General features: G+C 42.8%; 1 protein-coding gene and 1 non-coding gene across 2 annotated transcripts; one reads left to right on the top strand and one right to left on the bottom strand.

Annotated features, from left to right (window-relative positions):
* The first annotated feature begins 185 nt into the window (after positions 1–185).
* On the top strand, positions 186–11,845 carry HHIPL2 (HHIP like 2). Its single transcript, XM_069850892.1, is given in 6 exon segments — positions 186–350; positions 11,225–11,375; positions 11,378–11,613; positions 11,615–11,658; positions 11,660–11,796; positions 11,799–11,845. Coding segments are annotated over 6 exon segments (780 nt in total).
* A 6,297-nt stretch (positions 11,846–18,142) lies between these two features.
* TRNAT-UGU (transfer RNA threonine (anticodon UGU)) lies at positions 18,143–18,215 on the bottom strand. The gene has a single exon. It is a non-coding gene; the product is annotated as a tRNA-Thr (tRNA).
* Positions 18,216–18,569: the final 354 nt, after the last annotated feature.

The raw sequence follows: 18,569 nt of genomic DNA, 5'->3' as shown, positions 1-18,569 counted from the left end.
ATAATAGGTGGAGTGTCTTAACCTAGGAACAGTCCAAGATGTATTGAGAAAATGCATCCTCAGACTGTAAACGTTACAAAGCTTGCTGCTTATAACTTACTGTTTCCTGAAATACATGGAAAAAGAAGAGGCATGGGTGTAGTTTACCAGAGAAAGAACTGGTCTGTCTCAACATCACACCTAACATGAAGATCTCATCACCCAGACAACTGCACGTGGACTGCAGCACTAAACAGGACTGGCTTGCAGGGTTCACCCTGATGAGGGGTGCAGCTACTGGACAAAACAACTGCCAGGAGCTGGATGTGCCCGAACAGGTGCATGTTTTTGACAGGAAAATAATGGGTGGAGTTAGTGAAATGAGCCTATCAGCAAGGCGTGACCCTGAGGATATAAAGGGGTGAAGCAAAGGTGAGGACTTTGAGAATGTTCTCTCACCAGACTGCACATTGGACTGGTGGGATGCTGCAGCGCCATGCAGGATATCTTTATCCCTCCCTCCCTACCTTCTTCTCTTTCTTTCCCCTCCCTCCCTCCCTCATAACCAAACAGTGGCGCTTGACCTTGCTTGAGTCTTAATTCGGTGTCCAAACATCTGAGATGAATGTACCCATATCTTATGGCACGTTTCATGTGTCACCTTTTTTTTGCATTGTATATTGAGAAGAATTACAGGTTGTCAAGTTCTACTGCATCCTGTTCAAGTGGATGATGCACATCAGCATATTCAAAGACATTATCCCATGTCATACCTAAATGTTTTTTTTGTTCAGTTCAGGAGTTGTTTTCACATCATTGGTAGGAGAGATTGAAAGATTACTGTAGCAGCAAGGCTACAGGGGAAAGCTAGTCTTATAGTGTTTTGAAAGACCAGAGGCATAGAACTACGGAAAACCTTTCTGCCTTGTGGAGACCAGTGTCTAGGATCTTTTTGCAGTCTTGCCTATAAGCTGAAATATGCACCGTTGTGTTCAGAGAGCAAATGTTAATGTGTTGTCACGAGCAAGCATTTGAGTTTGCTTGAAAGCAATAACAAAATGGTTTTCAAATACTACTTCTGTTGTAATGACAGGTCTATAGAACTCTGGTGGATGAACTGCTTGAACTACCTCTGGGAATTAAGGAAAGAGGTATTTAATAGCTTAGCAGATAAGTACAGCTGTGCTTTTAAAAGCTGAGTTGTTTTCTGGGTTAATATAGGTCTTGTGATAAATGACTTAATACAATGTATCTTAAAAATAAAGTGAGCTACTTTCCATAACTATGTGTTCTATCAAAAAAAGGCAATTATCTGTCATTCTAGACCTGTGTGTTAGTTTGGTTCTGACTTGCTAAGAAAGTGGCTGCATCATTCTGTAATAATCTAGGTTTTTTGCTGGAGGTCTTCAACTGGGTTTTGACTGCTTTCATTTAGATTGTGAAGCTTCAACATTCTTCCACTGCATGCCTCCTGTAGCGTGTCCCACAACCCTGGGAGGCAACCTGCCTTAGTCTGAAAGGGGATTCAGATTGTTGCTCCCAATGACTCCTCTTCAGGGGGTTCACACCTAGACAGTGGGGCTGTCCTGGGACAGCCCTGGGAGGCAACTGGACAGTGTGTCCCTTCCCTGGAGCCCTTCGTTTGGTTTTCTGCTTGCCATTGTGCCCTTCTGCTCCTCTGGACTTGCAAAAATGGGCCTATGGTGGGGTGGTGACTCTCCTGTGATGGGTCTGGGTGCATCCCAGCATGGGTATCATTTGGGCTTTCCCCCTTCTGTTGCCTATGTTCTTTTGGGGGGTGCAGAGGTGCTTTTATCATATAACCTAACACAGAACAGTATTTTCCTTCTGTTCCCTTATCTGCCTGTAGGAGATGTGTATGGCTTGTAGAAGCTGAGAAGCCATCTCTTTATTAGGAAGAAATGTGGGGAAAAAAGCAGCAGAGATTAGGGTGGAGGCAAGAAGGATGCCGTTAGGGGAATGAGAAGACAAAACGGAGTTCAATATCTTTGAAAAAAAATCTCTTAATCCATTGTCTTTACAGCTTTCTCCTATGACCTTCGGAAGCAGGGTTGCTGCTAGGGCTTGTTTTCTGGTGCTAGAACTACCATGGTGCAGTGAGCAAGTGGGAGAGCAGCACAGTCCCAATTTTCACATATACCTTGAACACTGTTCTTTCATGTCCTGCATGAAACTCGCTGTTTTCTGGCACCATAGTTCTTACAGCTGAGACAAGCCTGCACATCACAAGTCCTGAGTAGAATTTCCTGTGGAAGTTACTCAGAGCGTACTGTGTTTTCAAGCTTGTGTGTTGTACTTTGAATATGGTGACTCTTAGTGGAGTGGAGTATTCTGCTTTGGCTCTGAATTCTGTGGTCTAAGTTTGATTTTCTTGTCTTCATCTTGTGTGCAAAACTTCTGTGAGTTTACTTTCTTCTGTGAAACAAGTAGCTGATTGCCTTTATGCACAGGCAAGGAACTTCAAGGAATCCACATCTTCTGGTCCACAGACCCAGTGCCTGTTGTCCTTCTGTTGTTCTGCTTCTTCTTCTGGTATTGCTAATATTAAAACCTAACATAATGATTACAGAAAAGAGCAATTTACTTCATCTCTAGCCTCTGCTTTCCCTGTTGTTCCATTCATGTTTTCAATGCTCCTGCTTGCACTTTCCTGTCCTAACAATGTCTTTACTTCAGGTCAAGAAAAGCCAGATAATGAAGCATCAGCTGCTTTTTAAAAGTGTGTTGATCCATGTGTTTTGACCCCTTTTCCCCTACCATGTTGTCTGTGTTCTGGGCAGATGACTTCTACTGGAAATGTGGGCAGGACTTGCTTTATCTTTCAGAGTGATATGAGCATATTGTCAGTAGTGGACAGATGCACGTGTTACTATTGGAGTAGTCCCTGCAGAATCAGAGGATTGATGAGCCTTGTACTGGTTTGAATTACAGTTCTGCAGGGCTTTCTGGAACCGGTGTTCTTATCTGTGATGGTAAATGGCGAGTTCCACTCAGTGTTGTCTTCTTGCATTTAAAGAATGGCTGGAGGTGGTCTGTTTGCCAAATAAAAACCACTGTCTGCTGCAAGGAGTCCTTGGGTAATGAAAGTAGAGTTCTCTCCTTGCCAAGTGCAAGTAAAGCTTTTCTGCCCTCATCAGATGTGGCAAGGAATGTTCTTGCTTCCCAGTCCAAAGTATCCAGTAACTGGGAAGCGTAGGTCCCACACAGGTAAGTATTCTGAGTTATGGTCTGCAAGTGGCATGTATCCAGGAAAGGGAGAGAAGCGCTTATTATGTTCTCTCAACAGGAGTGGGTTGAACTTGTGGATAATGTTAGTTATCCCAAAGAGCTCAGTAATGCTAAAGGAATTAAAAGCATAGGGAATTTATAGGCTGTAGTTAGAAATCAAGAGTACACATATAACCTTACTCATCCTTTCTGATTATTGTGATTTCAAAATATGTTAGTTGCCAGGGAATGCCAAAGTAATGCCTCAGTTTCAGTGATTGTCTCTAATGTATGAGAGCAATAACTGAAGTAAGCTGGTACTTCAGCAGATTTAAATGCTTGTATTTAAAAATGCTTTGCCTCATGTCAGTGCTGAATCTTGTGGTTGGTGTGTTTCTAGTTCATGAAGCCTAAGCAGAGATGGTAGGATTAGCAAGCTGGTGGACAGTCAAGGTGCCACAAGTCAGTCACCATGAAACAGATGATGGTTAAAAACCTAGAAGCTTTTAAAAATGATCATTTCTCAATAAAGACTCTGAGGCAATTTATGATTACAGTATATTCTCAGCTGTCATATTACACTCGTTAATGTATAGAGAATCTAGAACTGGGAGCTTTGAGTTCCTCCTGAGCCACATGCAGATAGACCCCAGCAGTAAATAGTGGTGTGTGGGGAGAGATGAAAGAATTTTGGATGAGTGGAGGAGTCCCTGTCTATGAGATTCCCTTTCCCCACTGTCCTCCTGTGTCCCATGGAGGGAAAACGGTAAGTAGGAAGCAGCTATAAATAGCACACAGGGTGCCTGTGCGTTGGCCATAATCTCCTAGGGTCTGTGAATATGTAATCTAAATCTCCCGTCTTTTGACTTAAAACCATTACCTCTTGTCCTATCACTGCACTCCCTGAGTCCCTCCCCAGCTTTCCTGTAGGTCCCCTTGAAGTACTGGAAGTCTGCTTATAAGGTCTCCCTGGAGCCTCCTCTTCTCAAAGCTGAACATTGCAACTCTCTCAGCTTGTCCTTGTATGGGATGTGCTCCAGCCCGTGGATCATATTTGTTGCCCTCCTCTGATCTCGCTCAAAAAGATCCATGTCTTCTGTTTTTGTAAATGGGGAGGGATTATCAGGTCCCCTACGTAGGTATTGTATTTGATATTTTTGGGTTTTGTATTTCTTGGTGAAGGATTTCTCAGCCAACTTAGAGTCAGATATAGGAAATTAGGCTTACAAGTTCTTCTAGGGGCATAAGAAGTGTCCAGAGGGAAGGGTTCAGCTACGTGACATGTGAAATACCAAAGAGACAGCTCGGAGGGTTTCTTTCCTGCCAAGTAGTAAAATTCAGAATGAAAAAGGGAGAGAGAATGTAAGCAAACCTCAGTGAATGATGAGCTCTGTGTTTGGCAATTAATAAAGCAGAGAAGATGAATGAACCATACTATGAAGCAGTCCAGGATTTCTGTACATCTGACCTCAAGGAACCAACACTGAAAGAAAAGAATGTTTGGCCTTGACTTGACAGAGCAGCACCAGCTCTGGATTTTCCTTTTCTTGCCCACATGCCTGTCTTTGCCTCTCCTTGTTGTGCCTGACAGGCAGTCTGCTGGGGCATCCTCACTGTCTGGATTATGGGCCATCTTTCCAGCCCACTTTTCAATTGGTCCAGGTAGGGCAGAAAAACAGCATCTGTATCCTATGCTTTGGGCTGACTTGGGAGTTAATTGTGGTTCTGATAGCCTCTTACAGCTAGCTGTGTTCCTGTGAGAAGACGTATTGGATCAGGGAAAAGTTGGCTGGTGGCGTAATGGTTCCTAATTGTCAGCACACACTTTGCAAAGTGCTTTGTGTAAGATGCATCACTTTGTGGTATCGGGAAATATATAGTGACATTTACAAGCAATAATGATTTATGAAAGCATTACACAACTCTGGTAATGATGGGAATCCTGCTGCTCTGCTAATTTTCTCATAATGAAGGTGAGACTTACAGATCATCATTTTTTCTGTTCGCAGATAGTAGGTGCTGGATTACAAATTCTACAGGATCAAATGGTATGGAAATTAATAGGCAAAGTGTCTGGATCCCTGGACACCATGAAGAATGTGTTTTGATTATGTTCCTGCAGAGAATGCTCCAAATGATGTAGTTGTTAAAGGAGAATAAAATGTGATAAGCAGTGTTTTCACACAGCTGCTGCGAAGTCCTGAGGCTTCAGTCACTACTGCACCTTTGTCAGTGCTGTCTGCGCACAGTCCACCTGGCTCACACAAACAGGCATTGTGCGGTGAGAAAAGACCAAAGTTGGTGTTCTTTCTGAGCTTTCCTGCTTCTTGTAATTAGAGGGCAGAACCAACCTGCTATTTCAACACCTGTTAGCCACACGAAGCAGGACTTACTGCATGCCAAAACACAAAGCAGCCAAAATACACAGTTAATCTTCCTATGAACATATAAAACTCTTCTAGATAACATCTCATTAGGCCTAAAATACTAACTGTGTACCAAAATGTTTCCACCCTTTTTTTGATGGTGGCAGGATTCTGGTACCTTCTTGGGGTGAGTACAACCTTTCAGCATCAAGGCTGAAAACAGTGGCATCAGGGTTGTTTATTATTTTACGGCTGGTACTGTTATACCAACTGTATATGTTACAGGTCCTAGCAGAACCAGTAACCTTGACATTACAAAGTTTTTTTTTACATGTGTCATGTAGAAAAAAAGACTATAAAATGTGCGTACTGCCTCTTTGTTAGTTCTGTAGGGCAAAATTACTAACCTGATCGCCTTCTATGACAAAGTGACTCGGCTGCTGGATGAGGGAAAGGCTGTGGATGTGGTCTTCCTGGACTTCAGTAAAGCCTTTGACACAGTTTCTCACAGCATTCTGCTTGAGAAACTGTCAGCCTCTGACCTGGACGGGCGCACACTCTCCTGGGTGGAAAACTGGTTGGATGGCCGGGCCCAGAGAGTGGTGGGAAATGGTGTGAAATCCAGCTGGAGGCCAGTGACAAGTGGGGTTCCCCAGGGCTCAGTGCTGGGTCCAGCCCTGTTCAATGTCTTTATCAATGACCTAGATGAAGGCATTGAGTGCACCCTTAGCAAGTTTGCAGACGACACTAAGCTGGGTGGAAGTGTTGATCTGCTGGAGGGTCGGGAGGCTCTGCAAAGGGGTCTGAACAGGCTGGACCGCTGGGCTGAGTCCAATGGCATGAGGTTTAACAAGGCCAAATGCCGGGTCCTGCACTTGGGGCAAAACAACCCTATGCAGTGCTACAGACTAGGAGAAGTCTGTCTAGAAAGCTGCCTGGAGGAGAGGGACCTGGGGGTATTGGTTGATAGCCGACTGAACATAAGCCAGCAGTGTGCGCAGGTGGCCAAGAAGGCCAATGGCATCTTGGCTTGTATCAGAAACGGCGTGACCAGCAGGTCCAGGGAGGTTATTCTCCCTCTGTACTCAGCACTGGTGAGACCACTCCTCGAGTACTGTGTTCATTTCTGGGCCCCTCACCACAAGAAGGATGTTGAGGCTCTAGAACGAGTCCAGAGAAGAGCAACAAAGCTGGTGAAGGGGCTGGAGAGCAGGTCTTATGAGAAGCGGCTGAGAGAGCTGGGGTTGTTTAGCCTGGAGAAGAGGAGGCTGAGGGGAGACCTCATTGCTCTCTACAACTACCTGAAAGGAGGTTGTAGAGAGGAGGGTGCTGCCCTCTTCTCCCAAGTGACAGAGGACAGGACAAGAGGGAATGGCCTCAAGCTCCGCCAGGGGAGGTTTAGTCTGGACATTAGGAAAAAATTCTTCACAGAAAGGGTCATTGGGCACTGGCAGTGGCTGCCCAGGGAGGTGGTTGAGTGACCTTCCCTGGAGGTGTTTAAGGCAGGGGTGGACGAGGTGCTAAGGGTCATGGTTTAGTGTTTGATAGGAATGGTTGGACTCAATGATCTGGCGGGTCTCTTCCAACCTGGTTATTCTATGATGCTATGATTCTATGATAATTTAATTTTGCATTTGTTCTAAGTGTATGTTGTAGCAAAAAAATCAAACCCACCCTATATACTTTCAAAGTAATAAGTTAAAACTCTTTTCACATCTTTCTAGATTAAGATTACTGTTAAATCTTCAAGGAGGAGATTGTGATTGTGTTGTGTTGCTCTTCCTGTTCAAGTTGGTGACAACTGTGGGAACAGTATAGGGTTCTTTGGCAAATATTATTTGGCTTTTGAAATAGTTAGTGAAGGAGTAAGCATCTACCAAGTGGTTTTGCTTTAGTGATGTCACTTTGTCGGACCAAATTGTGACTGATGGTCATATGTAGAAGGGATGGAAGATGATGACACCTCCATTCTACCACCTCCGCAGCATCCTCATAGTTTGTAGTCACTACCTGTGAAATATTGACCTGTACTTAGTGCCACATCAGATACAAAAAGACAGATGTGTATGTGTGATCAGGATGTATTTGTGCCAAGTGCTTATTTCTGCTGTGTACAGCAGGACTCCAGATAAACTGCTGCTGGCAACGAATGCTTTTATTGATATTATTTGTATGGAACTTGGAATGTAAAGGTTAGACTTAGAAGCAATGGTAGCCAAAATGTTATTGTCTTGTCTTTTGAACAAAATAAATTGTGAGAAAGAGGTGTAGGTTCTTGTTGATAAACCTGAATTATTAGTAGCCACTCTAATTTAGTGCAAACAGCATTATTTTATGTCTTTGGGGGAGATCAGAGTAGTAGTGATGCATTGTAACAACTAGAAGAGGCATCTGAAGAATCTGGCTCTGCTGGTAGAGTTGCTCCATTTTGCATCTGGCAAGATTTGGGTCTAATTTTGTTAGCTATGTTTGTCCCAAGCATTTGTAGGTTTAGAGTCTGACCCTCAGCTGAGCTGTTCAAGGATTTAGCTTAAAATCTGGATATGAAACTTTGAAATCTCACTGTAATGTTCTAAAGGAAGTGTTCAAGTTGCATGGCTATAAAAATTCCTGGGTGCAAACCTGGCTAATGTTCTAGAACAACTATTTGGCTGCTGGCTGAGAAGATGTTTCTCTCTTCAGAAAACTGCTATGGAAGAAGCTTAAAAAAACCAAAAAGGACAACTAAGCCTTGGTCAAGCTGATTGAAAGGTGTGATATTAGAATGGGATAGGAGCTAGTGCAGGGTAAGCAACATACTTTTAAAGTCAGTTTTAATCTGAGGCCTTACTCGATTGTCAAATTCACACACTTTTTGCAGAGGACCCATGATGAAACAGCATTAACAGCTTCTCTTTCTTCTGCCCTGTAAAGCAGTGGGATTAATTGTTTTGTTTCATGCATGCTTGAATGAAAGGAAAGCAGACAACCAACAGTAACTGCAAGGCCACCTAATCCTGGGAGATTCCACTCTCCTGGGAGATTCACACCCTCTGTGTGAAGAACCTTTGTTGAGGAGTTTTTAGATCAAAATGGGCACGGATATTTGGACGTGCACAACCCAGCTTTTGCACCTGAATAAAGCTAGCCTTGCAAAAGAATCAGTTACTGTAGAGGACACACTGTCTTTAAGGTTTCTCTCTGTATCATTAGAAAGTTGCTCTGTCTTGTACTCCTCTCATTTCTCATGGGAAGCTTTCCTCCATAGTCCTTGACTTGTTACTTTGTAGACCAGAGTGCTCACATAGCCCTTTCTCATGGGAAAGCATAATAATGTATGTAAACGATGATTATTTGTTGCTAAAGGAGAATTGATGAAACAGGTTGCAACACAATGGCTTGCTTTAGCTGAGAGGTATAAATGTGTTGTGAACTCTGATTAGAATGGCTTCACTTGATCATATTGGTCGTGTGTTGTCCCTTAATCCTCCGCAAACCTTTTCCTAATATCCAACCTAAACCTCTCCTGGCACATCTTTCGGTCAAATGCACAGTGTTGAGGCAGCTGCATGTTAGTGGGAATGAAGGAACTTCATTGAGGCAACACAAGTTAGGCTCTATCTGCTCTCCTCCCCTTTTCCTTGGTGACTCCCTATTAGTCTGTCACTTCTCCTGATCACTTGAGATCAGCACAAGATTTTGTGAAAACTGTGATATAACTAGAAACTCAGCATATTCAGGGGTGTGCGAATGTACACTGGTGAAAGTGGAGGAAGTGAGTGATGGTTAATAGACTTAGTGAGCATCAGGGGAGAAACATGCCAGCCAGGTGCTACTGAATGCTGGAACCAAAGCTGCTCTCCTTCAGCTTCAGAAGGTGAGAACAGCAAGGAACTTGTCTGAAGCTTTGGCTTTTGGGGATGGCACTCAGGGCCTAATGGTGTTCTTTGTTCTGGGAAGATGTTAAACACAGGGAAAATGGTGTGGTTCTGCCATGTGGGCCTGGGCTGAGGCTGCAAGGACAGGTGTGGGGCACTTGGCTACCCTTAGGTGTCTGGGGACTTCTGGTCTGGGAAGAGGAGAGGTTTCATACAGATGTGATATGAAAGCAACAGAAGCCAACTTGTTTCCATTATGATCAAATGTCAGCAATGAAAAATGAGAAACTTACTTCATCATCCCAGATTTGAAAGGGCTTTGCTACTTGGAAGTCATGTCCATTCTTAGTATGGCCAAAAGCCCCCAGGCTTTTCTGTGAGCAAAGGAAACAGCTTGCCATGCTGAGTTTGGAATGAGAGTCTGTAGCCTTCACATTAAATATTCTGGAAAGGCTGCCACTTACACCAACACCCCCTCCATGTCAGTGCTATATCTACCCCAGATTTATATAATGTTTATTTTTTTAATGAAGCAGACGTTTAATGAGGTAGAAAAAGACTAATGTAGTAGTTCTTCAAACTTTGATTGTCTGTGTGCTCACAGGACAAGAGGGAATGGCCTCAAGCTCCGCCAGGGGAGATGTAGGCCGGACATTAGGAAAAAAATTCTTCACAGAAAGGGTCATTGGGCACTGGAGCAGGCTACCCAGGGAGGTGGTTGATTCATCTTCCCTGGAGGTGTTTAAGGCATGGGTGGACGAGGTGCTAAGGGTCATGGTTTAGTGTTTGATAGGAATGGTTGGACTCAATGATCTGGCGGGTCTCTTCCAGCCTGGTTATTCTATGATTCTATGATTCATCTTCCTACCTGTGTGCCCAATAAAAACTCTGGATAGACTTTTTCAGGCTACTGGCATGAAAAACAATAAACTCTTTCTGCAGATTTTAACTTCTTCAATTTTGTGCTGATTAGGTGGGATTTTAATGGAAATATTTTATGGAAGTTCTGGCCCAGAATTTTTGTGAGATGAGGAATTTGACTTTATTTGCAAATTCAAATGCAATGCCTGATTTTCAGAATTTAACCTATATTTTGCACAGCTGAAAACATAACAATATTTGAAGGGACCTAATTTTTAGATGTGTAACACTTCAAATAATTGCCTGCAGTATTTATTTTTTCCTGAATATGACATATTGAGTCAATGATACCTAAATGAGTTGCATAAGATTATATTTACTTATATATTATATTTACTATATAAATATATATATATTTACTTATTTTATATATATACTTATTACTATATATATATACTTATTATATTTACTTATTTGAAACAGGTTTAAATCTCAACTACGGTCTGCTCTAGTGATTTCATGGTTGTGGTATTATGCATGCAACCACATGATTGAAGTTGTACAGCACCAAATCAAAAATTAGCTAAACAAGGGAAGCTAAGGGGGATTTCTAAAAGAAAAAGTAAGAAGAAATTGCCTCTCCCTTCCTTAAAACCCTCTAGTAATGGAGAATCCATGGCCTCCATAGACACATTTCTACTGGCAATAATATATGTGCAGGTGATTGCTTTGCTAAAGGAAACAACTACTGACCCCTAGATCCCCTTTAACAACGATCTGAGTGACTTGCTACTACTTCACTTCAAAGATGACTCATTGTTTTCTGCCTTACTAATTTTTCATTTTCATTAACTGGTTTGCTTCCATGAAAGTGTCTTGGCTCCTCCTGGGTGTGTGTACACAGCTGCATATTTAGTTTTTTTTACTTTCTAGGAATGTTGTCATCTCTATGATGCAGAAAACCCTCAGATACCTCCAAGAAACCTTGCAGGACTTTGTTTTGACTACTGCTTTAAGTTTCACTTCAACCGCTGCTTTGCCATCAGACTGCTCAGGAGTGATAAGCACATCCAAGAGCACTGTGAGATAAGACATGCTTTTGCAACCTTCTTCACCTACACGATGAGAACTATAACTTCCCCATTGTGATGAACGCATCCTTCAGCCACAGCCTGGGCTCAACGGTGAAGGACTGCAAAGGCTGCCTCCAGCTTTGTCTGACTGAGATTGCTAATGGCCTGAGGAACCTGGGGCTCACGGTGCATGTGAATGCCCATCCCCATTGCATGGTTTTAGCTGAGCCAGTGGGCATTGTCTGAGTCTAATTTACCTGATGGCAGCCGGGTGAAGGACCCCTTTCTAGATACTGAGTATGGTGCTGGCTACGCTGTGGACAGGAGATAAGAGAGGCTTTGTGGGCATGGCTTTACATCCTAAGTACAAGTACAATGGGGAGTTTTATGTCTACTACTCACACATGGATAAGAACCAAGGAGAAAAGATCAGGTTTTAGCATCTGATGTCAACAAAGCTGATCCGCTCCTGGAAAGGTAAAAGCTCATGTTGAATGCTATTGCATGCCACAATGAGAATTTTTTTTTCTATGTTACAGTCCTTCCCCCTTGCAGAACCTGTACGTTCCCAGTCACCCTGGTCCAGGTGTGTGACTGTCCTGCTATGAAGCTACCAGAGACAGGTTGATTCAAAGTCACACAGCAAACTAGAAACAAAACAAAAAAGAGGGCCCAAGAGGGCTTCCAGGTTGTCATCACTCTGTCTTGTGCTCATGCATTCTAAAGGGCAGTAACAGCATTATGCCTGTTGTGGAATTAGTATCTGCCTTGAAGTGTTCTATCCTGTAGGAGAAAAGGGAAGCTTCACTACAGTACTATTCATTCATTTGATCCGACACATGTGGCCCTCCCCCACCCTTCTGCTAAAAAAGAAGTTAATTCTGAGTTGTGGAGAAGAATTTGTTAATAGTGGACTTATGCTTGTAATGAAATAATCCTAAACCATCTGGCTAGCATATTCTATCAAAGATGCGGGGGAGATGCAGGCTTTGTTGTGGAATATGTACAGTTTCTTAACTGTTCTAGCAACACACAGAGTAAGTGATTATGAAATGTATCTTCTACTGCTTGTTCTTTAAGAAATCAAGATGATGTCATCATGTAATTTGAAAGACAAGAACAGTTTTGCCTCTTTTGCAAGCTACTATAATTTGCCTGGCTAACGTTCTGGTAGGTGCTGAGGGGATGGCATGACTAGTAGTTGCTCTCTTCAGCAGCTATACAGGAATAAGAAGGTTCTGTCTTCCATGGATCAGCCAATTTAGCTTTTGTTGGATTTTTTTTTTGGTAGAACCTCAAGATGGCTAAATACTTATGTGGTCTTTTCCTCTGTTTGCAGCTTCTCACAGTTTCTTTGGTACAAACAAATGAAAAAAAAATATTTATACAAAGGAAAGGAACCTTTTGGAGGGCCACTGACATTAGGTAATGAAGGACCTGCTCAGGCATTGTGCTTGATTGAGGGCTGCTGGTTCTCCACGGAGTGCTGCTGCAACCAAAAGATCACTTGGTGTTCTTGGAAGTCCACCTGTACAGACCAGGGTGAGACCAAAGCCCACTTCTTGAATTAAGACACAACTGAGGGAGTGGCTGAAGGGGTTTTCTTTTCTGACCATGTGAATTAGAAAAGACCCAGGAAAGAGGGATATGGGGAACTGAGATTCAGCATGGGCCTTTGAATCTGAGACAGGTTTTCTCTTTTCACTTTCACTTAGGTGACTTGTATTTCATACCTGCTACTTATCCCAGTGTATATGCACCACATGGATCGCTCTGCAAGTTTGTTGATCCCACAAGATTAGTAATTAAAGGTGTTTTCCCATGCCAAATTCTTCTAAAATCACCATACATTCTTCAGGTATCACAGTAAAAAGATTAAGTACTGCTAATACACAATCTCACTGACCTTTACATCCAGTCCTTGTTTTTACATCTCGTGCAAATTTAGTAAATTCTAGTGAATTTATTCTTCATGTATTGTATGTGTGCACCCAGAAACAGACGAAGTTCAGATACCTAAAAGGTCTGGGACAATAAAGATGGAAATAATGTCTCCTTGGTTGCTTATCTGAAGTATAGCACAGTGGTTTTTCAAAGATGACAGTCTATAGCCTTTAAATTCATAATGTCAAATAGCTGTGATGCACTTGCATATAAAGAAATAAATTGCAGTCAACAGATGAGTTTTCTTAACAAAGAAGAGTGAAACCTGATGTTTCATGCAGTATTCAAATAATAATTGAAGCCTGAACCTGACTTTTCTCAGGCAAAATATTTTTTCCCCATTAAGCAGTTATGCCTGCATGTCTGTTTTTACAATAATAAGCATGTTTATGTAATTTTTTCCTCTGCCAAGCTTTTGGATCTTCCTAAAAAGTGTTAAAAGAGTTTCAAATCACCCTGCAAAGTGGATACAGCACTAATGTATCTGTGCTGTTGCTGAGATCTCAGACATCAAGAAAATGAAGAAACCAAGATATTCTTTCTTGGAAAGTTAAATCCAAAGCTAGATGGTTAACTCAAGCTTTGTACCAAGGTGATGAGAATAGGAACTTGAGTCTTTTACTTGCTGTAAATAGTTGAGAAATCTGCCTTTAACAGCTTATTGTCTGCCAGGAAGCCTTTGAACAGTATTAACTGTGTCTGAACAACCTGCAACATTTTGAACTGAAAAAAAAAAATGTGCTAATACAAACATCAGGAGTTAAAGCATCGTCTATTTTATGAAAAATAGTCCTACAGTTCCTATGTCACTCCTTAATGTGCCATGAGAATAACAGGATGATAAATCCTCTCTTCTCTCCTGCTGGAAAGGGAGAAATGAAGCTTTCTGTTTCACGGGTAGCCTACGGGAGCCTTTCCAGGAGGCTGCCAGTCTGAGAAGTGCTGTGCAAAAATGACCTTATGATGACTCCGTAGGGGGCAGCAAGTCCCTGCCAGGAGTGTGGTGGTTTCACTGCTGAGAAGGGCTTTCTGGAAAGAAGCCAACTCTTCCTTGTGCTTTTGGAGATTCATATCCACCTCATCTGGAGCAAGACCAGACATTTATTCCCGTAGTTCATTGGAATTTATTCTTGTGGTTTTTGGTTCTCCTTGTTTACCTTAGCCTGAATGCTGCTCTGCTCACCTTTGCCCTTGTGTGTTTGCTTAAGCACTTTGCAAGCTTGTCCAGGGTGTGCAAAGCACTGACTAGTCCTCTGGAGGCTGAGTTTGCTGGGTGCTGGGACAGGGAGTCCCAACACCTCTAGACCCTGGGTTATAGTCTTCTGATGGTGTAACGAGAGGAGATTTTTCCAATCTCCTTTGCAATTTAATGCTGTTCATAGGATTCTTCTCCTTCTGTCCCCCCGTGAGTGGTGGCTGGGATAACTGGCTCTTCTGACACCTCTGATAGGTGCAGGCCAGTCTGTCCAGCCCGGACACTCCCTGCTTTCTGCCCAAACTTCAGCAAGCACATTGGCAGGGGCAGCAAACCACACAAACACCTGATCCAAAATGCTGGTAGGACCACTGCTATTTGCCTAAGGGTGGCAACGTTACCTCAGAACCTCCCAGGAGAATGGATGGCAGCAGTGCCCACACTGCTTGCCTTTCCACCAGTGGTCTCGGAGAGAGCAAAGAGGCTGAAGTGCCTCTGCCTGGATTGGCACCAAATCCCCTCAGTCAGGAGCAGAGGGAAGAGGTGTTTGAAAATACTTTAAAAGTTGGAGAGAGGGGGAAAAAAATCAGCAATCCCTCTAAAAAAACACCAACAACAAACCCACAAGAATGCTAGCGTCTCTGCTCTAGTAACCTTTCTTTTTTTCAATTGAAATGGTATAGAGAAAGAACTTGGCTGCCGCCCATATCTGAAGGAGAATGCTAATCATGAGAAGATGTGATGCCTTAGGCTATGCTTTACTTTGATCTATGCTCTCAAGCATGCCAATTTGGAAGAACCTGTTATTTCTCCTATAGCAGTTCCCTTGGTGGGGAGCAGAAAACACAGGCGTGTTGCTCTTCTTTGTACCCCCTTTCCTGTCATTTAACATGTGACAGCTTTGCCTCAGGGATAATGTGCTTTTTTTAGGTGATTTTGTACAGGGGAAATTGCCAGGGAATGGCAGGAGAGGAACGTGGATACATTTTCTTTGCAGTTCTTGTTTCCTGCCTCCTTGCCTGACCCTTTCCTTTCTCACCTCTCTTGCTGCAGCATCATGCTGTGTCTGAAGCGGTGCCCTTTGAAAGTGATACTAACTTGAGTGGGGTTGTGTGGGAATGTTCTTCTGCGTGTATAGAGATCCTTATATTGTACCATGACAAGCCTAAAGTGCATGAATGAGACTTTACTTCAAGGTGGGCTGCACAAGCCAGTATTGGTGAGGACAGCCCAAAGTAACTGGTAGTCTGAAGTTCAACCAATGTATCCACCAGAATTCTAGAAACAGCCTTGTGCTGTGCCTTCAGCAGCAGGACGAGTAGCCGAGCATAGTTAATCAACACCCTTGAGTTCAGTGGTGGGTTACAACTTCATGCAGGCAGGACAGCATCCCACACAGAAACAAACAAGCTCTTGATGTTGCATAGAGACAGTCCTGACTATCTGACGGCAGAAAGTTGACTAGAAGGGTGGGAGAAGGAAAGCTGCGGCCTTCCAGCTGTTATTGCTATTCAGACAGGAATTTTATGACTTGCAGCCCTGAGCTAGGCTCTTGAATTGCGTCTATGTTGCACTCCTGGTGCCTAAAGTGATTTCATACATCCTCCAGCAGAGGCAAATGACAATGGGCGATTGATGTGTGCCTCTGGAATAACAAAACCCCAACCCTTAACAATCACTCAGATATCTGCATATGGCTTTGTGTTTTTCAAGGCCAGCTCTGCTAGGGAAGCGTAAATACAGGCCTGTTCCAGTGAAAGTGAAGAGCAAATGGACACCATTTGTTCCATATGCAAGTAAGTTCTTAGGCTTTAATTTTAATGAGAAGCAAAACATAAATAGTATTCAGGCACGTGATTGAACTCTTTAGGTCTTAAAAACTAAAGCATGGAGTAGGAGCAATCTTGAAGTTAGGTTATCACATTTAATGTGTGCTTCTGCCATGCCTTTTCTTAATTAATTTCTTAATCCCTCTGTGACAGGTTCCTTGAGTCAAATAATCCCCTCTGTAAATCTAGGGGAATCAATCTTCCTTTCTCCTGCCCTTTTTCTGTCCTATGTCCCATGCAACTAGGGCAGGGGTTACATCTTATTACTGGGTAGAAACAGTGTTTATCAAGTGGAGATTATCTTGTCTGGGATTTTGAGATATTGTAACATGAAAAATTCATACTGCTAAGTCTGCCACAGAAGTGTGCAAGGTTTAATCATATTCTGCCTGTACTTATTTTCCTTAAATATTCATCATGTCAAAAATTAAACAAATTTTATTTCCAAGAAACCCAAGGCTCTGTTTTTTACATAGCAAGAATTTATTCTTTCAGAATGTCAGGTATTTTTCTTAACTGTAGCCCTAACAAGGGTTTGTATCAGTCATGTCTCTGAAGTAGCCTTTTGCCTTAAAGCAGGGATGCTGGACCATGTTAATAGTTTTCCTCAGACTGTCCTGGAGCTTCTTAATGAACCTTCAACAGATAAGACTCCAAAAAGATCTTCTACTCCCACTGCAACCATCCCAACGTTTTCTTCTAAGAAAGCTGAAAACATAAACAGTGAAACCAGCTCCATCTGGGAAAAACAGACAGAAAATCAAAGCTGAGGCTAAACATCACAAGCCAGAGGTGAAAGAGAAGATTGCATGCATTTCCAAAATCACCTTTGCTAAAAAAGAAGAGCTCCCACCTAATCAGAATCAAGAAGCTTCTTACAAGAAAAAGAACAGTAGCTAAGGAAAAACTGGAGGAGGGGAAGAAGAGTAGATGAAGAAGCAGCTTTTGAAGCTCAGTGATGTCTCAGAAAAAGCACTTCACTTAGACGATGGTTAAACAAATGTTTTTGATAGAGACCAAATAAAAGAGGATCGGTTGACTTGTTATGCCACTACTCCAAGGTGCGGCTCCATTGATATCAGTGTTAGCAGTTCGTGTTCTACTAAACCTCAACAGCACTAGCCTCCTAATACTAACTTGCTTTGCAGATCCTGCTGTGACAGCCTCTTCTGACAGAAGTAGTTATCAGGGTCTCTGGACTTTTACTGGCAAAACTTGGCTGTGAATGTGTTTCTAATAAGTCCAAGTGCCTCCGGCTTTCTAGATTTACATCTTTAATCCATAAACAAGGAATAGACATGTCAGTGACCTGAACTTTCTCTTTTTTTGTTTTTGTCCTTTTCATTGCGTTTCAGTTAAAGTATATTTTTAGAGTGGTTATCTTTCAGACAATGAAATTAGAAGAATTTTTTTTTTAAGTGATATTTTCTTCAAGATATGGATCACCTGCAAGTTGCAAAGGATTCAGTAAGGGTGGGGACACCTAGTAAATCTTTAAACCAAACAACCCCAAAGCAACAGAAACCAATCAACCTCTTAAAAACGCTAGTTACAGCCGAGAACTGGAGTGAACTGTCACTTGGGTTCTAACTGAATATAGGTTGGGTTCTGCCCTTCTGGAGAGCTTATCTCCTACCGCCACACTCTGGGTGCTGCTCCGGCAGTGGCGGAGAATGACCCTGGGAAGTGGAACTCCCAGCTGGGAGCGGGAAGGAAAAGGGAATACAAAAAAAGGAACAGAACCCAAATCAAAATAAAAACCAAGACACAGATTATGAAGAAAGAAGCTTAAAAAAAAAAAAAAAAAATTAGGCCCCAGCGAGGATCGAACTCGCGACCCCTGGTTTACAAGACCAGTGCTCTAACCACTGAGCTATAGAGCCACCTATAGCTCGCCTTCCTCCTACGGGCTCCTGACCTACTAGTCAGGCCGCCTCCCCGGTACTGAAAATGTCGGCAGAGGAACTCGTTTAGACTGTTTGTGGAGTTTCAGAAAGCCAGCGTCCTTTATCAGGGCTGGGCAACGTGTGCAGCGAGACAGCCTGGGACAGGATAGATTTCCCACTCACATGCACAAGGACTCATTTTAATGTTATTATGAATTGCACAACAGTCAACGCTTTTGCTGATTCGGAGCTTTGGCTGCAGCTCTGCCTGCCCTTGCCTTTGAGATGGGGAAGGGCTGCAAACAGAGGTGATCGCAGAAGCAGAGACAGCTGCCCAGCACAGATCACACC

Source organism: Phaenicophaeus curvirostris, chromosome 2 (genome assembly GCF_032191515.1).
Source record: "Phaenicophaeus curvirostris isolate KB17595 chromosome 2, BPBGC_Pcur_1.0, whole genome shotgun sequence".
Lineage (NCBI taxonomy): Eukaryota > Metazoa > Chordata > Aves > Cuculiformes > Cuculidae > Phaenicophaeus > Phaenicophaeus curvirostris.
Note: the sequence above shows the minus strand (reverse complement) of the source record. Positions and strands in the feature narration are given on the sequence as shown.